The sequence below is a fragment of the Callospermophilus lateralis genome, chromosome 3 (assembly GCF_048772815.1).
Source record: "Callospermophilus lateralis isolate mCalLat2 chromosome 3, mCalLat2.hap1, whole genome shotgun sequence".
Lineage (NCBI taxonomy): Eukaryota > Metazoa > Chordata > Mammalia > Rodentia > Sciuridae > Callospermophilus > Callospermophilus lateralis.
The window spans coordinates 10,258,978-10,285,491 of NC_135307.1; the positions used below are offsets into that span (position 1 = coordinate 10,258,978).

The window sequence follows — 26,514 nt, forward strand, 5'->3', positions numbered from 1 at the left end:
GCCCTCTTCCTTAATAGCAAGGTTAGCTTCTTGAAAACATTTATATATGTGTAGCCTTAAAAGACATTCTGACATTCTTTAATCTTATAACTTATTATATGTAATTAAAATGTGCTATCAAATCCCAAAATAGCAGAATGTGTATTAGAAAGTGTGACTTGATTCTAAAGTCTCCAAAAACTCTTGATTTTTACAAAATCACTAGAAAACAATGTCTTTTGCAATGTTAGATGGGTATGAGTTGGCAGAAACTAGGAAGATTTAAATCTGAGGGAAATCTGATTAAAACCCAACAACCCTCATCTTTGGGACCAAAGTAACTATTCTGAAATGGCAATAATCTTAATTTTCTTAAATGAAACCATTGTTGACAAATGTGGACATCTTGAAATGAGAGGGGAAAAAAAAACTCCCCAATATTAATGATCCAGATACTGCTTTTGTCCAAGCACTAATTCATTAATACAAGAGCGTTAATTTGTTCTTTATACATAAGGTTATTCTTTACATTGTTTTACAATTGGCATCTTTAATATTTTGCCAAAAATAAACAAATAGCTCAATGAAAAAAATCAAATATTAATGGTGTATGTATTCAAAAACATTCAAAAAGTGAAAAGTTGTATGTAGAAGTTTTATCCAAATGTTAACATATATGCCAACCTATTAATAAATTGGATTTTATCAAAAGCTACAGCTACAATTCAGTTTATTTGGAGGGTAGGATTATGCAAGTTAAGTACAAATAGAATATGACTTACTCTCCTGGCAAAGCTAGGGAAAAGAAATGGAGTTCAAGTTTGCCATAATATTCATTGTGATATCCAAGGCTATCTAAATGACTATTTCATGAACTAAAATTTGAATCTGAAACCAGCTGCAGAAATGTCATAGAAATAAGACTAAACTTCAGTGTCTACAATCAATTTTATTTTAATATAATCTAAACACATACCATTTAGAAAATACCAAGAAAAATTTATGTACAAGAGTTGATGCTATTGCATTTGGATAAAGCTGGCAAGTTCTTGCTACTAGCATAGCCCAGGAAACACCACCGAGGAAACCTAATATATTGGAATAGATGTTGTGGCCTGTTGATAAGGGAAAAGCAAAAAGAAAAGTTAGTGTTGAACACATGTTTAAATGTTTGTAATAAGCTAGCCAACAAATTCTGAACTCACGTTTGGCCCACAGTTTGATAGCTCTCAGAGTTAACCTGAAGTTGTCAATGTTTGGTACTAGGTGTAAAATTTCATCGGTTACCCTGCAACCTGATTGATAGGAGTGAAAAAACAGAACATGAAATCATCAAAGGCTGAATGTTAACACCAATTCTTAATTTTCTGAGACTGATAACAAATTGAGCAGAAACTTTGATTTGGTACAGCCAATAAGCTTAATTCAATAAAAAGACAAAACAAGAAAGCTGAAACATTTATCTCCTACCACAAGCAATGCTGTAAGCCAAAGAAATTGAACTAATCTTCCTAATCTCAAACTGCAACTCATATTAAATTTTTTTCCCTGTCTAGATACACTGAGAAGAATTCAGTCCACTTAAGTTTCTAACAGTTGTTGTCCAAAAGTCTTATGTATAAATTTTTTAAAAAAGAATCTTTTAAAATTTAACTGATACCATTACAAAAGGATATCAGTATCAAAATTAATTAGGGTCACACAGTAAAACCTAAATTTCTAGCAAAAGTACGAATCTCAGTATTTCTTAGCTTACAAGACAATAAATAACAGAATAAGGAACCAATGAGTAAAACTATCAGCCACTTCTCTGTAATCTATTAAGTAAAGCACATTTGTAATCACTATGAATTAACAAAATGGCTATAAATGTTTCATTAAAAGTTTAAAAACAACTAAATATTTGATAACAACTCCAACTAAGCAAAAGGAGATAAGGCTTTCTGACATACCATTAAGACTTCTTATGCATCTTATATCTAAATTTTTAAGTAGACTGTCATCTCGTAGGTCCAAATCTTCTGGAATAGTCTGCAGTGCTAATCTTGCAAACAAAATATCAATCTAAAATAAAAACAAAACTACATTCCATATCTGTCAAACTACTTTTATAGCATTTCTGTAAAAAATAGTTCTACTTAATGCCAGCATCATCAATTAACAAACCTAATAGTAATACCTACAGAAGTGCGTAATATATTAATTTATGTTATAGGTTTTGGGGGGGGGTTGCAACACTGGGGACTGAACTTTGAGGTACTCTACTACTCAGTTAAATCCCTAGTCCTTTTTATTTTGATACACAGTCTAAGTTTCCCACACTGGTTTGCACCTTGTGATCCTAGTAGCTCAGCCTCATGGGGTGCTGCGATTACAAACATGCATGACTGTGCCCAGCATATCATACATATTTTAACTAGATGTTAAATCATGGTAATATGAAATACAACTTGTACAAATACCTAATTATCATTTAACTATACTTAATAAATCTGAGTTACCAGGCTTGCTAAATGCATATAATGAAGTTATTTAAAATTCTTTATTTGTATGAACTGTCACCACTGATTAAAAATAGGTGCTAAAAAGAACAAATATCTTTATACTTATCTCAAAAATACCTACCAATAAAGACTGCCCTAAATGGAGGAATTCATATGTCCATATTACAGTATTATTTTGTTTTCTTCTCATTTTTTTTATTTATTTATTTACTTACTTACTAGTATTAGGGAGTAATCCCTAGGGAAGCTATATCACTGAGCCACATCTTCAGTTCTTTTTTAAAAAATTTTGAGAAAATCTCTGGCTGGCCTGGAACTTGCAATCCTCCTATCTCCAGCCTCCCAAGTAGCTGAGATTAAAACTATGTGTCACTGTACCCAGCTTCAAATTCTAGTTTTGAGTAAACACAACACAACACACACACACACACGCACACGCACGCACATGCACATGCACATGCACACTAGGGATAACCCAGCTTAAAAGACCCAGAGTTAAATCTAATTCTGAAAAGCTTAAGGAATTCAACTGAATTTTTTCTTTGGTTTACTTGAGATTGAACCCAGGGCCCAGCATATCCTACTTTTAAATAAATGTAAGGCAGGGCCTGGCTAAATTGCTGAGGATGGCATTGAACTTGTGATTCTAAAACCTTAGGCTTCCAAGATGATGCAGTTACAGGCATGTGCCATCCTGCCCAATGCAGTTTGACTTTTGACTTATTTACTTTGTGTGTGTTCCTGGGGATTAAACCCAGGGCCTTGTGCATGCAAGGCAAACATTCTACCAATGGAGCTATATCCCCAGCCTTTAGTTTGACTTTTTTAAAAGATTAATAAGAGTTGGCATCTCATGCAATTCTAAAAACTACGATTTTTTGCAAAACCATTAAGTTACCAGTACTCCACTTATAAAATTTTATTATCTTCAACATTAACATTAGAGACTTTCTAGCACCATTTGCACAGTAAAAGTACCATAATAAGTAACTAAACTTGTTTTACCACCCACTTTGTTCCAATTATTTTCACCATATTTGCCAAAAAACAGCAAGAAATGTACACAATCTTGGACAACTTGAGCTCTAAATCCTACCAGAAAATATTTCAACACTTACATATCAATTTACTTTTCTCCCCACTTTTTGCAAATTCTCAGTTTTATTGCCTCAATGAAACTAAAACAACATAAAATTTGCATATAAAACACTACCAAGAAATTCCTTTGTAGTAGCACTGGGTCTTAAATTTGCCCATATTTCAGCTCCTGGGTTCACCTGGCATTTAAATGAGAATTAGCCAGCATGGTTAGGTGTGCAGGGCTGTCATTCCAAGAGGCAGGATAATGGCAAATTCAAGGCCAGCCTCAGCAATTCAGTGATACCCTAAGCAATCTAGCAAGATCCCTGGAGATATAGCTCAGTTGGTAAAGTGCTACATCCCATGCACAAAGCCCCAGGTTCAATCCCCAGCACCCCCAGCACCCCCACCCACCAAAAAAAAAAAAAAAAAAAAAAAAAAAACCAACATGAGACCCTGTCTCAAAAAAAAAGGGGGGGGGGGGAGGAGCGGGCAGGGCTGGGTTAAATCCCTGGTACCATAGATAGATAGATACATAATCTAAACATGTGAGTCACTCCTTGGTCTGTGTGTGTGTGTAAGCGTGCGCTAGGGAGTGAGCAAGGGGGCTTAATCACTGAGCAACATCCCCAGCCCTTTTTATTTTTTGAGATAGGGTCTTACTAGGTTGCTTAGAGCCTCATTAAGTTGCTGAGGTTGGCTTCAAGCTTGCAATCCTCCTGTCCTGGCTTCCCCAAGCTGCTAGGATTACAAGTGTGAGCCACCATGGCCGGCTGTCACTTCCATTAAAAAAAAAAAAACAAACAACTTGGCATTAATCTTCAACCAATTCACGAATGAGGCATGGCAATACACACCTTAATACCAGCTTTTTGGGAGACTGAGGCAAGAGGATCACAAGTTTCAGGATAGGTTCAGAAACTTAAGTGAAACCCTGTCCAAAATTTAAAAATTAAAAAAGGGTTGGGCATGTAGCTAAGTGGTAGACTGCCTGAGATAATTTCCAGTACTGCAGAAAGTAAAATAATAACCATATCAACTTTTTAACCTACACTGTCAAGTTCAGAAACAGCACATAGCAAGAACTGTCCATTTGCATAACACCTTACCTCTATGCCATCAAAACAGAGTTTGATAACTGGTACAAACGCCTCTTCAACAGCCTGTAAGGAAAAAAAAACAAAAACAAGTTAGTCTCTAAAACTGCACTTTAGTACTTTTAAATAAATGTGAAAATTTACATGAAATTGCAAACATAACTGTTTTAAACAATTGTTTCGATTTAATTGAAATTGCTTAAACGTAATTTAGCATGACACCTGGCACGAAGTAAGTTCTCAGCAACTAGCTTTAAGACTCTCTAGGCTCCAGGGTTTAAATCCTTGATTTCTGCTATTTCATCAGATGTGTGGTTATAGTCTGATTATCTAATATTTATTTTGCTTGCCTCTATTTTCTAATGATTAAGACATCATATACAACTTACATATATATGACTTTAGCATACTGTAAAGAATAAAATGCAAACACATTTTCAGTGCTTCAAATATTATGGTAAATTGTAACAGCTCAACATGATGACTCTACCATAAAATTCACTCAAATGACTAAATAAAATTTTATAACTCCTTCCTCTCACCCCAAACATTTACATACTCTTAAATCTTTAACTTCTTCTTGTAATTTCAATTTATCATAGAACGAGGTGAAAAAGTCACTTCGATCAACGTGTCTTGGTGCAACACACAATGCATCAATGTCGGCACCTAAAAAAATAAATAAATCCCATCAACCACTAATTAGCATTACAAGAAAATTATTTTCCACCTTTTTGAGGAAATATTTGATGGACAGTAACTGTTTAACATTATACTGGCAAGTTCTTAAAAAAAAAACCACTCCTTATTAAAAATTATCAGGTGACACTGGGGTTGGGGCTCAGTAGTAGAGCACTTGCCTATCATGTGTGAGGCACTGAGTTCGAATCTCCGCACTACATATAAATAAATAAAATGAAGGTCCATCAACATCTGAAAAAATTTTAAAAGAAACATTAGTCACTAGAGGAAAAATGAGTTCCAATTAATAGGGACTATTTGTTCCTAAAGCATGCTGTAATATATACAGTGGGCCCAAATAAATCAGGAAACGGTGACAGAACTTTCAGGATAAAGAGAGGAAATTACTGAAATACAAAATCCAATGCCTTGATGTCATGAGTCCAACCATGTTCATAAGTTAAACAGTGACTCTCTAAACACTCTGATAGGTGTCTACTGGCTCCCATACAAAAAAGGAGGATAACAAATCAATAATCTGAGTCATAAAAGAGAGAAGGCAAGGTGGAAGTAGGTCAACACAGCCATTTTTCTAAAAGATGAGATGTTAAGGCACTCTCTAGAGGCTATTTAGCACATTCACAAAGGAGAAAAGCAATATATAGTACACAGGACACATCAGAAACAAATCTATTGTTACTGTGGAAAATTGGAAAAGAGAATACCACTATACAGAGAACTGGCAGATACTCTTAAAACAGAGGTCAAATATTAATGGGGATATATCCCAGACTGTGTGAGCTCTACTTTATTGGTTCTACCAGTACATAAGCTAAGAAAAACTGCTCAAGTTCTTTAGCCTATTTAAGTCTCAGACTACCTATAATATGAAAATAAAAGTACTGTGAGGAATAAATAAGACAATGAATATTAAGCACTTAACTCAGTGCCTGGTAAACAGAATTCAATAAATGTCCTTAGCCATGGTAAACTTTTTATTGTGTATTGCACAGAGAAAATAACTATAAATAAGAAAATATTCAGTAATTATCAATAGATACGGATACATTTGGATACATGCTGGGGTTGTGGTTCAGTAGTAGAACACCTGCCCAGCACATGTGAGACACTGAGTTCTAGTTTCATCACCACATAATATAAAGTATTGTGTCCATCTACAACTAGAAAAAAAAAGATATGGATACGCCAGGCACAGTAGTGCATGCCTGTAATCCCAGCAACATAAAAGGCTGAGGCAAGAAGACTGCAAGTTCAAGACCAGCCTGAGCAACTTAGCAAGACACTATCTCAAAATAAAAAAATTAAAAGGGCTGGGATGTAGCTTAGTGAAAAAGCACTCTGGGTTCAATCCCCAGTTTGAAAAAAAAAAAAAAAAAAGCCATGGATACATATCAGTTTGTTTAATGTTCAATGATAAACTATTTGGAGTGTTTTTACTATAGAAAAAAAAAAAATAATAGCAATATTTGGAGTGACATACTATAGAAAAAATAATAGCAATATTGGTCATGCATATATCTAATAGACAAACAGCACTGGGTGCAGTGGTTCACACTGTAATCCCAGCCTCTTGGGAGGCTGAAGCTAAAGGATCACAAGTTCAAAGCCAGCCTCAACTCGTGATAACCTGTCTCAAAATAAAGAATAAAAAGAACTAGGGATGTATATCAGTGGGAAAGTACCCTGGTTGAAAGTCAACCTCCAGTACAAAAAATAAAAAAATAAAATTCCTCTGTGGAAAAATGGCCTCGTCACCTGCTGTTGAATCATAAACTTTAAGAGGTGCCATGTTAAAAACAAAGAAAAAAAGAAAAATGGCCTCTGTCAGCACTTTCCAATGGAGTAGTAGCCATTGACTCTATGTAGCTATTCAACATAGTGAATTTCAACTGGACCTGTATTTTAATTTTACTTAATTTTAGTACTACATTAGAATAGATATGAAGGTATCATTTTACATTTTTAGTCTTTAGATTCCTTTAAGACTCTTTCTTCCATGAAAACCTAAGCTTACAAGATTCACAAGTAACTGACACAAATTTTAATAAAATTTCTGTATCATAAATTTTAAGAAATAAAAAATGCATTCTTCAAAATAGAAAAAACAACTACTATTTTTTTTTTACCTTTTGTATGTACTCCTAATCTGTAAGATCCAAACGTAAAAATTTTTCCTCCAACATTTTCAATTACAGATTGTGGAAGATTCTGTTGAAACAAAAAATGGTAATCAGTGAAACACAAGGGAAACTATTTTAAATGTAATTTTTAAAAAAAGTATGGTAGTGCATGCCTAAAATCCCAGCTACCCAGGAGGCTTAAGCAGGAAGCTCATTTGAGCCTGGAAGTTTAAGGTCAGCTTTGAGTAACAGTGGAGGACTCTGTATCAAAAGCAAAACCAAAAACTCAAGATTAGCAGGGCTGGGGTTGTGGCTCAGTAGTAGGTGCTCGTCTAGCATGCATGAGGCATTGGATTCAATCCTCAGCACCACATAAATAAAGATATTGTGTCCACCTAAAACTAAAAAATAAATATTAAAAAAAAGATTACAGTGCAAATGTACAGAGTAGTCAAGCATACTTATTTGTAAGTTCTTAAAAAAAAAAAAGAAAAAGTCAGCCAGCCCTTCACAGATAAATCTGATTTGGGATTCAACCAGCTTTGAACAGAAAAGTGTTCTTTGGTAAAGACCCATACTATTTTTGAATTTTGCCACATTTCTAAAAAACACTAATAGAGGAGATCATGTGGTCCCACAGGAGCAATGTTAGAATCAGGATTTTTATTTCATGACAAAGATTCTATATTAAATATAAATATATTATATAAAATATATTACATACAATAATTCAGTAATATTAGGATATAAAAACATATTCTAATTGTTCAAAGGAAAAGATTATTATATTCAATGACTAAACCAAAAATCTAATAGAAGATTAGAGTATAATTTTACCATATTAACAGTGACTTGAAAGGCAATATTGCTAAATAGTAGTTCAGGAATTTAAAAAAATTATGATTTCCAATAGCGGTCTGGGGATATAGTTCAGAAGTAGGGGTGATGTTTAGTTATAAAACACTGCTGGGTTCAATCACTACTACTGGGAAGGGGGGATTTTCTTTTAATAAGTGCTAAATCAATCAGTATTTCTTTTTATTTTATTTAATAAAATTAATTTAATGTATTTAATAAAATTATTACTATTATTATTATAACTATTATTATTATTATTTTGGTGGTACCTAGGATTGAACCCAGGGGCACTGAACTACTAAGACACATCCCCAGCCCTTTTAATATTTTATTTAGATAAAGGGTCCTACTGAGTTGCTTAGGGCCTCTTACTAAGTCCATGAGTCTGGCTCTAAACTCAAGATCTTCCTGCCTCAGCCTTTCAAGCCCTTGGGATTACAGGCGTGTGCCACCATGCCTAGCTTCTTAATTTTTAATTCCTTGGTAATAAAGTCTCTATTCAGAATCTGAAGTAGGAAATGACTCCCTCACCTTTCAAAAAATATAAATAACACAGATCTAGTGTTACTTACATTCAAAAAACTTTCTAAAGGGGAATTCTAATGGTTCAGGAACATTTATTTTATAGAATGAAGCATTATACAATCCTAGAACTGAAAATAAAACCATAAAGGTCATTAAAATAAAAAGATTCATAGGCTGGGGCTGTATCTCAGTGGCAGAACACTTGCTTAGTATGTGTGAGGCACTGGGTTCAATCCTCAGCACCAGATAAAAACAAATAAAGGCTTTCGGTCCATCTACAACTATCCCCCACCAAATTAAAAATAAATAAAAAGATTCAAGGAATTCTTTGTTTTTCAAGGACATTTATAACCATCATGTTAGAAAACTGACAAGTTATATGTGAATTGATTTTTTGGGGGTGGACAGGTTGAGTTAGTACTAGGGATTGAACCCAAGACATGCTACCACAGAGCAACATGCTACATCCCAGCCATTTTTAGTTTGAGACAGCGTTTTGTTAGCCTTGAACTTGCCATCCTCCTCCCTCAGATCCCAAATCTCTGGGATTACAGGCTGGTGCCACCATATCCAGCAACTGTTAATGTTTTTAAGAAGTAAAGAAAGCCTTTGTTTTACTGGACTTAGATAATGAGAAAACCTAATTGTAATGCTGGCCTGATTATTTAAAATAAGCCACAAATTGGGCATACTGGCTCACATCTGTAATCTCAAATGACTTGGGAGGCTAAGATAAGACGATCAAAAGTTCAAGGCCAGTTTCACCAACCCTGTCTAAAAATTTAGTAAGACGTGGACTCAAAATTAAAAAAAGAAAGGTAGGTGGGTAGACTGACTGATTTAGAAAAAAGAAATTAAAAAAATAAATAACAGGCACAGTAACTGCAGTGACTTGAAGTCAAACTTATCAATTTAGTGAGGCCCTAAGCAAACCTGTCTCAAAATAAAAAATAAAATGGGCTGGGGATGTGGCTTGGTAGTTAAACACCTGGTACCCCCCCCCCCCGAAAAAATAAATTAAGTTAAAAAAAATCAAATTTTAAAATAAAACAAGCCAGCAAGATGTGTGTAGAAATAGGCCTACAAAGAATTTAGAGAGAAACAATCTTAGAATATTGAACTTTGAACTTCTCCAGTAAAGACACAAATCTTCTGGACAAACACCTCTCCAAAACAACTTTTGGCAAGGACATAACATTCTATTCTTGCACCAACCAATACAGTAGCCACTATTGAGTACATAAATGTAGATAGTGTGATTAAGAACATGAATGTCTAATTTTGGTTAATTTTTATTTAAATGATCACCTGTGGGTTAGAAACTACCTATGGCTACACTTCTAGACATTAGTATGTTTATAGCTATTATGATAACTGTAACAAGATAATTCAGGTCATAGAATTAAGCCTTTTTTAAGACTTCCAGTACTAGACATTCAAACTGAATATCACTGTTTAGTTTTTTTGTACTAATATTCTCTGAGTTTCTAATACTTTCATTATGATAGTTATACAACTGAGGAATCTATGGTTAGCCTTCTAGTTAAAGCAAAGATATTTTTACTAATACCTAATACAATTTTCAATTGCAAAATCTTTTTTATTTTTAACTAAGTCTTAGAAGTATTAGATGGCAAACAAAGTAGCCATCTAAAGTAAAAATCACTGTGCAAGGTAACACACACCTGTAATCCCAGCTACTGGAGAAGCTGAGGAAAGAGAATCCCAGTTTGAGACCAGCCTTACCGAAAGAGAAATGGAATCTCAAACCATAAAAATGGAAAGGATTGGGGATGTAACTCAGGAGGCTGAAGGCAGGAGGATCATAAGTTCAAAGCCAGCCTCAGCAACTTAGCAAGATGCAGTCTTAAAGTAAAAAGGGGGGCTGGGGATGTGGCTCAGTGGTTAAGTGCCCCTGGATTAAAAAAAAAAGAACCTCTTCTGGAAACAAAAACAATAGAATCACTAGTAATGGAAACAATACTCTGGTTTCACAATTTTCAAAAAAACCTCAAGGGGCTAGGGTTGTGGCTCAGCGGTGGAGCACTTGCCTAGCATGGACAAGGCCCTGGGTTCGATCCTCAGAACCATACATACATACATACATAAATCTATTAAAAAAACACCTCAAGTTCCAGGTTTACTCGAGCTCCAAACACACACACACACACACACACACACACACACACACACACACACGTTTAAACCAGCTGTTCCTCAGCTCAAAAAACTGCCTTTCCAAAGCTCTCATTTTCTATCAGAAACTCTATTAATGAGAAACGTTAACAGACAAAGAACATAATTTAGAATACTCAAATTACTAATGTGTTAAATTGTTTTAACTATTATATCCATTGTTTTAAGAAAATATAAATTCAACTAAACCCAAAATACTGAATTTTCTCCTAAATTAACACTCTCCATCCTAATATCAAGTTTTCAGCTGTATTTAAAGCTTAAATATGCATTTTCTACTACCCCGGGAAAATTATCACTTAGGGGTATATTTTTTAAATGAATCAAATGAATTCCACACGCAGCTCTAAAAATACCTTTGCTTTAACCAGAAGCCTAACCAAGGATTCCTCAGTTGTATAACTATTCATAATAGTTATACAGAGAATATTGATAGTTATACAGAGAATATTAGTACAAAAAAACCACCTCATTGTTGTAGGATTCTGTGAGAGACAACATGATACTCTCAAATATAGTAAGCATTTGGGCTGGAGATGCAGATCAGAAGCATAGCATTTCCCTAGCATGCAAGAGGCCCTGGGTTCAATCTCTAGCACTACAAAAAAATTTAAAAAGTATGTGTTTTTTGCTGGGGACCAAATCCAGGAACTCACATAGGCTAATATAGTAAACTTTTTAAAACCACTTCAGGGAAACATCTATTATTTCTCTAAAGAGTATAAATTACTGAGTTCAGCTTTGAAAAGTTATAATCAAAGAGTACCTAGAGCCAGGCACAGAGGCACATCCCTGTAATACCAGTGACTTGTGAGTTTGAGGCAGGAGGAAAGGAAAGGGCCAGGCGTGGGGCCGGGACTCAGTAGTAGAGCACTTGCCTCATGTGTATGAAGCACTGGGTCTGATTCTCAGCACCACATGTAAACAAGTGAATAAAATAAAGGTCCACTGACAACTAAATTAAAAAAAAGAATTTTTTTAAAAAGTTCAAGAACAGCTTCAACAACTCAGGAAGACCCTATCTCAAAATAACAAGGGCTAGAGATGTACTTCTGTGGTAAAGCATCCCTTGTTTCAATCCCTAGCTGTCCCCCACCCCCAGGGGGGTTCTTAAAAAAATTTCTGAGTTCAATTTTTCTTGCTTTTCTTGTTCAATATTTCTTCAAAATAACCAGAAACAAAATATGTGAACTTCCGTCAATAGTCTAAAATGACCGCTACATTAAAGACTTTAAATTCTCAAGTAAAACCAGGTGATATAAGACAACTGAACTGCTATGTTCAGTTAACTATATAGAACAAAATTTCTTTGTACACAAAATAAGAATCTTACCTTGCTTTCACTGATTTCTCGTATCCACTCTTTCACCAAGTTATTTAATTTTCCCAAAATTAAAATCCTGTGGATAAAACAGTTGTCAAGTATCAAGCTGTTTGTGATTCTATGTCATTACTGATTAAATGAAAAGACATTTTAAATAGTGGTTTCCTAAGTTTTATGTTTTTAGGTGATCAGAAACATATACTAGTTAGCTATAAGGCACTGTTAACACTGGGTAAAACATTTCTTCTCATAAATTTTGTACTATAAAACCCAAAAGCACCAAAAAATCAAAACTAAGAGAACAGAGCTCTATGTAGAAAAAAATTAAAGGTATCTCTCCTAAGTATCACTTTTATCTGAAACAAATATATAGATAACCCTGATTAACTAAGTAGTGAAGGCCTCAAAATAATTTCAACAACATTAAAAATTAAAATATGTGTGAGGTACACACTCATACCTGCGCTGCAGCTCCTCTTCCTCTTCAAAAACCCCAAAGGGTTTCAAAGTCTCGATTAGTTTCTGTGTAAGTATGCAGTCAGTCTCCTTGGGGGCTGCTAAGCTGATAGGAGAAGTAATGCCATAGTGCTTCTGTGGCGGCTGTGTTTGTTGTGATCCCTGCGTTGTAACTGGACTAAAAATGGAATTGGATAAAATTACTACAAAAAAATTCTACAATTTGAAACCAAGCAACATGACTAGAAAAACTACTTTAGCAAAATATATTTCTAAACATAGTTTGCTCCCTGCCACAACTCCATTTTTTGTTTTGTTTTGTTCAAAAGACATTGTTTTGTAACAAGAGGTAACTCAAAGTAAGTGACCAAAAAGAAATTACTTTTCAGCAGGGCCCAGTGGCTCAAGCCTGTAATCCTAGTTATAGGTTCAGAAAGGAAGATGGCAAGTTCAAGGCCAGCCTAGGAAACTTATCCAAACTGTCTCAAAATAAAAAAGGGCTGGGGATGCAGCCCAATGCTAGAGCACTTGCCTAGCATATAGCAGGCTTTGGGTTCCATCCCTGGTATTAGGAGGAAAAAAAAAGAAAGAAAAATTATTTCTCCTCGTCTCCCAAGGAGTTTAACTTAGTCACATCCTAAGTATCTAAATAAATAAGAATTCAGACCAAATATATTATTAGACAAAATGTGATACAGAATACAATAAACTTTTGAAAGAATCTACTCACTAAAAAGGAAACACAATCCTTTACATTGTTATTTCTAAATTACTGATAAAACTTTGAACAAGAAATATTTTGACAACATAAGACTCCCCAAATGGAACATAACATAAAGCTCACACATAGCACAGCAAACCATACAAACAAGTACAACTTGTGATGAGAAAACCATATTCATACTAAGCTTATTCCTAATTTTTTTTAAAAAAATTGTAGCTGTAGATGGACAGAATACCTTTATTTTATTTATTTTTATGCAGTGCTGAGGATCTAACCTAGCCTCACACATGCTAGGCAAGCGCTCTGCTGCTGAGCTACAGCCCCAGCCCTTATTACTGATTTTTGGAAAAAGAATAGAGGCTCAGGAGGCTGAGACAGGAGGATTACAAGTGCAAAGTCAACCTCAGCAATTCAGCAAGGACCTAAGCAACTCAGCAAGACCCCTGTCTAAATAAAAGACAAAAAAGGACTGAGGCCAGGTACAGTGGGTGCACCACACCTGTAATCCCAGCAGCTCAGGAGGATATCAAGTTCAAAGTCAGCCTTCGCAAAAGTGAGAAGCTAAAGCAAGTCAGTGAGACCCTGTCTTTAAATAAAATACAAAATAGGGCTGGGGATGTGGCCCCTGAGTTCAATCCCTGGCACCAAAAAAGATTAAAAAAAAAAAAAAAAAAGAATCTGACAATATTACACAGGTAAGTCGCATGACAAATTTACCAACAGTCACTAGGTTCTAGCCAACAATGTGACTGATTAGTATCTTTTATCTTCTAATATTAACACAGATCAAATAATGCTAGGAAGCCCATACTACTTGTTACTAACTACCCATTGGGCTGAATGTGGTATGTGCTCTAATCAACATTTTATGTTCTCTTTATATGATGTTTCAACACTCATAAAGACTATAGCAACATTTCCTGAATAAACATAAGATTTATTGTCTTTGGCAGTAATCAATTCATGTCAGATCACTGCCTTGTACTCCTCTAAATGAAACTGCCTAGCTATGAAAGGCTGTGATGCTAATTCACAAATTCATGTGGGATCCACATGAACAAGCACCAAGGATTTTCTGAAAATGGAAGAAAAGTTTTATTCTCCTAACTTATGCTACTATCATTAAAGTATATATATTAACTTATATAAAACTAAACTCATACTGGCATCTTGGTTACTATATATTTTCATTAATCACCAACAGTTCTCAGAATTCTTCAAAACAAACCACAAAGGTAGCCCTCAAAACTGCCTGACTACACCCTCCTCACAACACATACTAATAATTTCAGATAAAATATTTATATGCTTATTTTTTGAAGTTTTACTCTTTCCAGATTTACTAGGGTATAAATGGTATGCCCAAAAGGGGGAGGGAGACAATATATAAAATTTGGTGAGTTCAGAAATATGCACACACTTTTGTTTCCATCAGCTCCACAATCAAAATAATAAACATAGCCATTGCCTCCAGTTGCCTTGTGTTCCTTTGTTTTATTTTGTTTTGTTGTGGCAGGGTACAACACATGAAATCATTGAATTTTTAAGTGTACATTATGTTACTATTGAAGAATTTAATTGTTACAAAGTACACTTACCTCAAATCCTAGCATAACTGCATTCTCTTGTGCAAATAAACTATAGTTTTCATGATCATGCTGGAATTACCAGCACTTTTATAAATGATGTGAACATAAAGGGCAGAAATGAAAATGTAAAGTTCATTCTATCCAGGAGAGATTTGATTCAAGCAAAGAAAGCTTTCAAGTCAAATTTAAGTTTCATTAGCTTCAAGCAATAAATCTGTTTTGTACAAATAACATGTTTTTTCCATATTTTTCTCCATTCTGAGGGGTTGTATTCCTTACTAGTTCAGTTTGGATCATCAACAAAACATGAATACATATTCTTTGTGGAATTAAGATTCCTTTTTATCTTTCCCATTTTTCCAAATCTTCAAACTTTTCATTGTCTCAAACATACACACACACAAAAAAAAAACCCAATGTTCAGAAAGCTCCTGTCTACTTCAACTATCTTGCTATAATAGCAGAATACAGATTCGCATTTATAAATTCACACAAAATTAGCACAATTTGAAAAAATTACTGATATCTACATTAGTTTCCACATTTTAATATTTTGATGGGAAAATAAATCATATGCAAGTTAGAAATTTTCTTCTTTTAAAATGTAGTAATATCATCCAGCCTTGGTATTGTAAGTATATGACCATACCCATTTGTTCATATTCAAAAATATTATAATGGGCTGGGGATGTGGCTCAAGCGGTAGCGTGCTCGCCTGGCATGCATGCGGCCCGGGTTCGATCCTCAGCACCACATACAAACAAAGATGTTGTGTCCGCCAAAAACTAAAAAAATAAATATTAAAAATTCTCTCTGTCTCTCTCTCTCTCACTTCTCTCTTTAAAAAAAATTATTATAAAACACATACCTATTTTATGAATATGTAAGTATACATACCTGTAGAACATCTATATCAAGTAAGAACATGCATAAAATAAGTAAAAATAAACCCCCTCCCCCAAAAAATGAAGCTTAAAAGATAGTTGTGGCTCCAATAAAGATGGTTGCTAGATACTTTGAGTGGCCTAAGGAGAAACAGTAACCATTGTTGTACTAGTAGAGAAGTCTCATTTCTTCCATTTATTTATTTATTTATTTATTTATTTAAATTTTTGGTAGGGATTGAACCCAGGACCTTGTGATTCAAGAAATAACACATATAATACATACCTAGAGGCAAGCACTCAACCAACTGAGCTATATCCTCAGCCCTCTTCCATCTAAATCTAACATTAGAAATGAGAATAGGTAGCTAGTCACAGTGGATAGGTATACATACCCGTAGAACATCTATATCAAGTAAGAATATACATAAAATAAGTAAAAATAAACCCAGCTCTAGCATGAGGGAGGCCCTGGGATCTATCTATTGGGGTTAGTGGGGGGAACACATAACTAGATGTTAAATATAGAGTAATAAAAACAATTTCAGAAATCTTTTCATTGTTGATCTGTTTCTAACAAAGACAAAAACATACACTTAACACTGGACAACTGGGAACATAAGCCTCAGAAAAAGGACTGTTTTACTTGTCTCCTGGAACCATACATTAGACCACTACCAACCCCAAGAAGGCAAAGCTCCTCCTTCCATTCCTGAAAACATTAGACTTCTGCCCATGTCTATCTTTCTCTAAAAACACTTCTAGAAATGTATTTAATTTTCTTCATACAGTAATCTACTTTAAAAAGAAAATTTCAACAATGTATGTAAAACAACGAAAAACATCAACATATAAACCTACAATATGATGATTCATTAAAATTTCTTATTAGGGCTGGGTGCAATGTGCACACCTATAATCCCAACTACAGGGGAGGCTGAAGCAGGAGAATTACATTTCAGGGCAGCCTGGCCAATTGATCCAGATTGTCTCAAAACAAAAAATAATAGGCCCTGGGTTCCTCTCTAGGTTTGAGAGGCCAAGGCAGGAGGATCACAAATTCAAAGCTGGCCTCAGCAACCTAGCAAGGCCCTAAGCAACTTAGAGAAACCCCGTTTCTAAATAAAACATAAAAAAGGGTTGGAGGTGGGCTCAGTGGTTAAGTGCCTCTGGGTACAATCCCAGGTACCAAAAATAAATTAATTAAAAATAAAAAGGGCTGGGGATATACAGCTCACTGGTACAGTACCTTTGGGTTCCATCCCAAGTATCACAAAATAATAAAAGAAAACAAGTACACAGGAGCTTTTCCTGAGCATCATTTATTTTCATCTTACGAATGTGATTTGTATTTATGTCCAGGATACTGCTTAAATAAATACCTAAGAATGAAACTGGTGCCCATCCAGCAAGTTCTATACTCTCAAAAAATCATTACACTCCCATAATAATTAAGGTTTAGTGACCTAAATTTTTGCTGTTTTTTTCCTCTAGCCTCCTTCTAACTTTTCATCCACCTCTGATGAAAACATCTTTGTAGTTATTAAATATGTAACTAAGCTTCTTAAGTCTTAATCCTTCATAGACTAGAGTAAGGTAAAAATACATACACACACTTATAGGGTTTCTTTTGTTTTTTTGAGACAGGGTCTTGCTAAATTGCTTAGGCTGGTCTGCAACTTGTGGTACTCCCGCCTTAGCTCCCAAGTTGCTGGGATTATAGGCATGCACCACAGTGCCCAGCCGTACACATATCAATTTTGCCCCCTCAAAATCACATGACAGCCAAGCATTACATACACACATACACATAAAGACACACACACGCACCCCTACCTCTTCTTTTCAGGTTCAGGACGTGATATATTTTTTCAGAATTTTTCCCTCCTCAGAATATGGGCCATTCTCCTTATATGTTCTATATAAAGTTGGCCTTTAAAATATATCAACCTTTTTTCATAGTAACAACATTCTATGTAGCTAATGCATTACAACTATTCTAGTTCTTGTCTATCTTTATGCCACTCCTTTCCTCTCCCTTGCCAGAGAGGTCCATCACATACACTTGGATTTACCTAGAATTTATTATATTTCTTCTCTACTCTGAGTAACAAATTATGAAGCTAAAAACTCTAATGCATTTATAACACTAAAGGGCTGTAATGAAACATGAGTTTTCCAATTAATGTTGGAAAAAAGGGTATTCCTTTAGCCATATTAGGTTGTTCAAGACCTAACTCTAATAAAGATACTCTAGCTACAAAGAATTACTTGACTTTTATGTAAAATTAACATGACTGTTGGCTGTTTATTTTGGCTAGATATTTATTTCAAATGTTTGGGCAACCAATTTTAATTAATATGCACAAAAGGAACTATCAAAAACAACCTAGGAGTCAGTTATGGTGACCCATGCCTGTAATCCCAGGGGCTTAAGAGGCTGAGGCAGGAGGATCACAAATTCAAAAACAGCCTCAGCAACTTAGTAATGACCTAAACAACTTGGTGAGACCCTGTGTCAAAATAAAAAATAAAAAGGGCTGAGGATGTGGTTCAGTGAATAAGCACCAATGGATTCAATCCCTGGTACCAAAACACCCCCCCACACACACACACACCACCCAAACTTGGTAATTATAAAACTAACTCAAATAGTACAAATTCCTATAATTTGTTAATTGTAATTTAGCAGCCATGCATTCAAACAGTCAAAGTGTGATCAATGTCTGAATATATTATAACGATAATATTATACATTTTAAGTCAAATCTAAATTCCTCATTATTTCAAAATACTTAAGAATTATAACCAGGCATGGTGGTGCACACCTATAATCCCAGCAATATGGGAGGCGGAGACAGGAGGATTGCAAGCTCCAAGCAAGTCTCAGCAATCTAGTGAGAACTGTCTCAAAATAAAACAGAAAGGTTGGGGAAACTGACCCTGAGTTCAATCCCTATACCCCGCCCCACACACACACACAAAAGAAAAAAAATTGTATAAGTACTAAGAGAAAATGAAGAATAGTATTTTCAGTGCATAATTAAGACAAAACATAAAAGCCACACCCCAAAACAAATTTTGTTATACAATTTATGTAACAAAAAAATACATCAGTAAGAAAGGTTACAGCAAATAATAGGAAAAACAGAATTGTTAAATAATTTTTTTAAAAGTGTCACTTCAAATCAGGGAAGCTAATTAAAACCAACAAACTAGAGAAAAACAAAATTTTTACCAAGTAAACATTCAGGGGAAACAAGAGACCATTGTAAACCTCCAATGTTAGCAATGGTGTTAACAATATGCACTCCCAATGGAAGTGAACTTTTGGTATATCACTTAAAAAACAATCTAGCAATATTCATCAAATATTAAAATGCATATGCCAATGTTAAAAGTTTATTTCTAACAACCTCACCTATAGCAATTTATCTTTTAAAAACATCAGGACAAGGGCTGGGGTTGACTGGTAGACACTTACCTGGCATGTGTGAGGCATTGGGTTTGATTCTAAGCACCACATAAAAATAAATAAAATAAAATAAAGATCTATTAACAACTACAAAAAAAAAAAAAATACTAGGACAATTTCGGCACTGGGATGCATGCCTAAAATCCAAGCAACTCTAGAGGCCAAGTGAGGAATATCACAAGCTTCCCAGGCCAGTCTCAACGATTTAACAAGACCCTCAGTAACCTAGTGAGAACCTATCTCAAAGGGCTGGGAATGTAGTTCAGTGGTAAAACACCCCTGGATTCAATCCCTAGTAAAAGATACTGAAGGTTGTTCACTGGAGGGATCCCTGTATGCCATACAGTAAAAAAAAAAAAAACAACAACAACAAAAAAAAAACAAACAGGAAGCCACCTAAATACCATCAACATAAGATTAATTACAGTACATGCTTACACAATAATACTATGCCATATAAAAAGGGGGTAGTCAGCACATGCAATAGCATGAAAAGATGCACACAAAATGTCAGATAAAAAAAGCTGCAGAAAAATTTAAAACTACACTGAGATTCTATTTCACTCCAGTGAGAATGGCAAGAAACAAGTAACAATAAATGTTGAGGAGGATGTGGGAACATCATACTCATACATTGCTGCAAATTGGTGCAATAACTCTGAAAAGAAGTATGGAGATTCCTTAGAAAACTTGGACTGGAACCACCATTTGACCCAGTTATTCCATTCCTTGGTGTATACCCAAAGGACTTAAAATCAACATACTATAGTGACAGAATCACATCAATGTTTTATAGCAGCTCAATTCAAGACTGCTAAGCTATGGAACCAACCTAGATGTCCTTTAACAGATGAACGAAGAAACTGTGGTATATATACAAAATGGAATATTACTCAGGCCTAAAGAAGAATGAAATGATGGTGCCTGCTATTAAATGGATGGAATTGGAGGCTATCATGTTAAGTGAAATTAACAAATCCCCCACACCTCCACCTCCACCAAAAAAAAACAAAAACAAAAACAAAGGCCAAATGTTCTTTCTGATATGTGTATATATGCTAACACACAATAGGGGGCGGGTAAAAGAAGTTCAATGGGTCAGACAAAGGGGAATGAAGGGAAGGGAGAGGGGATGGGAATAAGAAAGACAATAAAATGAATAAGACATATCCTTCCTATGTTCATATATGAACATGCAACCAGTTTAACTTCACATCATGTATAACTTCAAGAATGGGATCCTAATTTGAATAAGTTATACTCCATGTATGTATAACATGTCAAAATACACTCTATTGTCATGTGTATCTGAAAAAAACAAATAAAATAAAAAATAAACCACTTTACTGCTCCAAAACACTTAACCCAATTTCCCTAAAATCATTTTCTCATTTAAAATACTTTTAACAGAAAAGTATAGTACTCATAACTACATATGAAAGATGATGTTAAAATCAGAAATACGGGGATGTTTAAGATAGTCTCTGTTCTGGATAACAATGAGAAATTTACTCTGGGATTCAGATCCTTAACAATAAATGCAAAATAAAAGCCTGAAAAAAAATAAAAAAGTATGGCTACACAGAGAGAAAACAGGCAGTTTAAGCTGATAACACACAAAGGACAACATCATATCCCCAGTGGCATTTTCCCAAACATTTAATGTTTTAAGCACTTTGCCTCCCCCGAATTTATACAAAGTTCAGACTATTGATGAATGAATCTCTGTCTCCTAATGTTGGCAACTGGAACAAGTTGTGGTCCATGCTATCAACAGGGTCAACTTGTCTAAAAATTTATAGCCCCTACCCAACAGAAAATAATTTTATCATTTCTATGATAAAGTTAAAATTGAAGGCTTAACTTGCTAGATAGTCTTGTTTAGAAGCAATCAGATAAACTAAAATAACTTCTTGTATATAGGTAATTTGCTGTCCAAAGGTCTGACCTTAAACATAATATGTGCATTCAGGTTAAGCAAAGAAAAAGAGTTTGGATGGAGAAGGAAAGAAGTATTTCTCGGGGCTGGGGATGTGGCTCAAGCGGTAACGCGATCGCCTGGCATGCTTGCGGCCCGGGTTCGATCCTCAGCACCACATACAAAAAAACAAAGATGTTGTGTCCGTCGAAAAAAAAACAACTAAAAAATAAATATTAAAAAAAATAAGTATTTCTCTAGTATCTTAATGTACAAAATATATCATCCACTTTCACAAGGCATAGCAAATAATGACAGAAACTCAAGAGTCAAGCATATAACCAAGGTAATCTATTTCCTAAGAAATTATAAGGTTGGACACACTGGCAGATACCTGTATTACAGGTACAACTGAGGTAGGAGGACCCCAAGTTCCCCAGCTAGTCAAGCTAGAAAGATCCTGTTCTCAAAATTTAAAATATAAATAAAGGCCTAGGAAGTGGCTTCACAGTAGAGGACCCCTAGCTTCAATATCAGAACCAGGGTGGAGTGGGGAGGGTGAGGATAGCTGACCACTTGGTCTGTGTTAAATTGTACTAAGTATGTTTAGAACACAACTGCATTCTTGAAAAATATATTCAAGGTGGATGATCCAGCCAATATTTAGTAGGCAGCATCAGAGGATCAAACAGAGAGGTAAATTTATGCTCAATGGGAATAAAACAGGATGAAGCACAAGGTCAAACAAGGTTGATTATATAGGCAACAGGTACCTATTCAATTACTACAATGGCCAGGTTACTATCCTCCCTTCCTAAAGGTACTTCTGAGGGTCCCACTGCCTTCTTTCTCATTACTATCTGGGAGAAATTAAACGACAATAACCTCAGATTCTCAAATTGCAGCACTCCTGTATCAACCTGCCAAGTACACCTTGAAAAGAGAAGCTGAAAAAAAAAATATATTAAAATGTGTCAGAAAAGTAAAAAATATATAAAACCCCAAGGAAACCCACTATTCTGTATATTTAAAATGTACTAATAAAAAATTATTAAAGCTAGTTTTATATACATTAATGCCAGGAAATGCAATTTAAACATTTCAGGTGACAAAAATGACTGTGACACTATTCTTAACCCCAAACTGTAGAAACTAATAAAATACAATGAGCTGGTTTCTGGATGAAATATAGGTTAATATGAATTTGCAAAATAAGTCCGATAGAAGAAAGAAATGACATCTAACAAATCCCTCACATTTTTTACTTTCCCAAATCCTTAAATTCCAGGTTGGGGATGTGAGTCACTGATCCCCACAGCCCTGGGTTCAATCCCCAGTACCACCAAAAAATAAAACGCTAAATAGAACCAAATACTTAAATTTCCACAAATAAGAATGTGGTGGGGCTGGGGATGTGCCTGAAGCAGTAGCGCGCTCGCCTGGCGTGCGTGCGGCCTGGGTTCGATCCTCAGCACCACATACAAAACAAAGATGTTGTGTCCGCCGATAACTAAAAAATAAATGTTAAAATTCTCTCTCTCTCTCCCCCTCTCTCTCTTTAAAAAAAAAAAAAAAGAATGTGGAAAACGCTGGCCTAATACCCAAAATTCCCACAGAAGCATCTATACTCAGTCACTAAAAATACTTGCCGGGTACTGTCCATAGTCCCAGCTACCTGAAAAGCTAAGGCAAAACCTTCTCTTGAGCCCAGAAGTTCTGAGCCAGCCTGGGCAACAGTCTAGGAGCAAAAAAGAAAGACAATGGAAAAGGGAAAAAGGAAAAGGGCTGGGGCGGGGATTACCTACGAAGATCTTAGGTTCTACAGAATATATTACACTGTGTGTATGTAAGTATATAGTATGTTATCTGTAAATAGTTTGGTATTTAATTTTTTTTTCTATACCAAAAAAATTTGAGCTTGAACATTTCTTTTTTTGAGATGGGTGTCCCTATGTTTTCAGGTTGGACTCAAGCAATCCTCCCACCTCCTGTCACCCCAGCACTAGGACTGTAAAAAGGACTTCCTTTTGCCTGAAAATGTCCAATGGATGTTTTAGCAGGATTGGCATCTCTGCCTGCATTTTGCATTCATCTTCTTTGCTCCGAGTCACCTTGGATTCCAGGAACAAGGTCTGACAGATAAATATCTTTTGATGAGTTCAAAATACCCACAGTTAACAGCAATTTTTGATCCAGGACAAGGCCCTGCCTGCCCAATCCTGAGATAACAACAGACAGACCTGATCAAAATCTCCTGCTTTGGCAGCTGTGCAATCCCTCCAGCTATGCAGACCCCTCACCATTGCCCCTATTTCCCTTTCTATGAAACTTCAAAGTCATTTTCAGTCTCTGGAAGACACAGCTAAGGGCACCGGTCTCCTGTGTTCCTCATATAGCCATGCTGATAAAAGTTCCTTTCATGTTTTTCACCATTACCTTTTCTGTTTGGTTTTTGGGGTGAGTGATCAGATTTGATTTGTTGGATTTTCAAAGTCTGGGCTCTGGTCTAGGACTCTGGTATCAGGACTACAAGTTAGCACCATAGCACCTTGGGAAAAATGGGTCTTAAATGTAAACTGACTCCAGCTGAACTGATCAAACATGGTTCTCAACAGAATCTACAAAAGATGGGATAAGCATGGAAACCAGAACTAATTTAAACACCAATCTACAATTTAGCACCCTCAAAAACTTGGCCAAGGGGATAATTTCAGCCTCCTTTTAAGAGGAACCAATACTTCCAGCAACACTACTGCCTTGTAAATCATAAGCCAAGATTATGTAATTATTTAAAAGCTATTGAATAGGGCACAGTGACACATGCCTAAATCCCAGCAACCAGGGAGGACAAGGCAGGAGGATCCCAAGTTTGAGGCCAACCTGAGCAACCAAGCTTTAAGAAATTGTCTCAAAATTTAAAGGGGGGGGGGGGAGGCAGGGGTATTGCTTGGTGGTAAAGCAGCTAGAATACTGAAAATACAGAATAAAAAACAAAAGAAATGAGAAACAGCTAAGAATCCAAATGGTCTCATTTTCTAGGAAAGCAGTTTTTATAAATGTGCCTACATGCAAATGAAGGTGATAAATTTAAGTGTAATGGTAACATAAAGTTGACTTAGTTACCAAGGAATGGAATGTTCCAATGAACCAAAACACTTTGAAATTTATGTTATTAAATAAGAAGGCTTTCACTTTAGAAGGAAAATCAAAAAATAGGGATTGAATAAGCTCATAAACTTACTCCATCTACCATCTTCCATCTCAATTTCTCTACTAAAAAAGCATGAACTGAAAACACAAAGATAAAAACATCCCACATTCCAAAATCATTCACTGAGTAGCAAGCAATTCACTACAAACGCTCCAAAATCTTAAAACAAAGAGTCAGAGGCTGAGGATACAGAAAAGTGGTAGTCTGTGAGGCCTTATGTTTAATCCCTAGTCCTGTCCCCACCTCCCCAAAAAACTAGTTATGATAATAAAGCTAAAACAATCCCAAACCCTTTGTAATCTGTTGCATTAACATCTGGCCTACCATTTTCAGCAAGATAAGACCTATAAAGAAAAGTATCATGTTTTCTCATATATGGAAGCTGGGAGGGGAGGGGTAGAGATGCAATGAAAGTAAAGGGGAGATCATTAGAGTAGAGGCAGACAGGGGAGGGAGGAAAGCTGGGAGATACTGGGAAGTAAAATGATAAAATTATGTTTTTATGTATGCATGAATATGCCACAATGAATTCTACCATTCTGTGTAACTAATATGTAAATAACAAAACTCTGACCTACTTTGTACTCTGAATGTACCTTTTAACCAGGTATGACTTTATTACATCATGACTGTCATTTGGAAAATAATGAATTCACTGAATTCCAAATACTAACACACATTATGCAACATCAAAAAAAAAAACCTACATCCATTAATACCATCACTACCTGGACACAGTGGCATATGCCTTTAATCTCAGCAGCTTGGGAGGATGAGGCAAGAGTATCCAATGGTCAAGGCTAGCCTGGGCAACTTCAAAAGACCCTCTCTCAAGATAAAAAAATAAAAAGGGCTGGGGATGTAGCTCAGCATCCTAGGTTCAATCTCCATTGGGAGGGATTCATCACCAAAGTACTGGGAAGGCGTCACATTCACAATTACAGAAACAAGCTTTCCAAAATTCCAATTTTTGCTTAAAAGCTCAATTGTTTTTACTGGCTACAAATACTGTTAGTTGTTTTCTTTTTTCTTTGGGGGGCACCAGGGATTGAACTCAGGAGCACTCTACCACTGAGCCACATCCCCAGCCCTATTTTGTATTTTACTTAGAGACAGGGTCTCACTGAATTGCTTAGGGCTTCGCTTTTGCTGAGGCTGACTTTGAACTCACCATTCTTCTGTCTCAGCCTCCAGAGCCACTGGGATTACAGGTATGAGCCACCACACCTAGCTAGCTGTTTTCTTGAAGTGACAGGGGGAGGCTCAACTAATTAGCAGAAAGTTCCTGCTAAATATTCAGACTTGAATATCAACAGTTCATCACCAGTTCAGGTAAAGGAGCTCCATGGGGGGAGGGAGGGAGTAGGTTAAACTGGGTGTGGTAGGCACATACCTGCAATCCCAGCAACCTGGGGGAGGCTGAGACAGGATTGCCAAATTCAAGACCAGCCTTAGCAATTTAGTGAGGTCCTAAGCAACTTAGCAAGACCGTCTCAAAATAAAAAATTAAAAAGGCTGGGGATGTGGCTCAGTGGTTAAGCACACCTGGGTTCAGTCTCCAGTACCAAAAATTAAATAAACAAAACCACTAGATTAGCTTAGAAGACAAACCAAACAAGTACTCATCCTCAAAAATCACTATTCTACTTTCTATTATCAAAGCATATTAAAAAGACAACCTCATAAGCTGGAGTTGTGGCTCAGTGGTAGAGCACTTGCTTGGCATGAGTGAGGCCCTGGGTTTGATCCTCAGTACCACATATAAATAAATAAACATATAAAATAAAAAAACCATTAGTACCACATATAAATAAAAGACCCTCAGTATCACATATAATTACATAAACATAGAAAATAATGTAAAAGACACTT

The 26,514-nt window shown here is 35.6% G+C and overlaps 1 protein-coding gene across 4 annotated transcripts in view; it reads right to left on the reverse strand.

The window, feature by feature from the left end:
- Papola (poly(A) polymerase alpha) overlaps window positions 1-26,514 on the reverse strand; it is a 63,189-nt gene that overhangs the window by 33,926 nt on the left and 2,749 nt on the right. For all 4 annotated transcript variants that reach the window (XM_076849684.2, XM_076849681.2, XM_076849682.2 and 1 more), the window contains exons 2-9: window positions 12,846-13,019; window positions 12,395-12,461; window positions 7,489-7,570; window positions 5,220-5,329; window positions 4,673-4,726; window positions 1,932-2,043; window positions 1,185-1,274; window positions 956-1,094 (exon numbers count right to left, since the gene is read on the reverse strand). In XM_076849684.2, coding sequence (XP_076705799.1) covers window positions 956-1,094; window positions 1,185-1,274; window positions 1,932-2,043; window positions 4,673-4,726; window positions 5,220-5,329; window positions 7,489-7,570; window positions 12,395-12,461; window positions 12,846-13,019 — 828 coding nt within the window. The remainder of the gene's footprint in view (window positions 1-955; window positions 1,095-1,184; window positions 1,275-1,931; window positions 2,044-4,672; window positions 4,727-5,219; window positions 5,330-7,488; window positions 7,571-12,394; window positions 12,462-12,845; window positions 13,020-26,514) is intronic.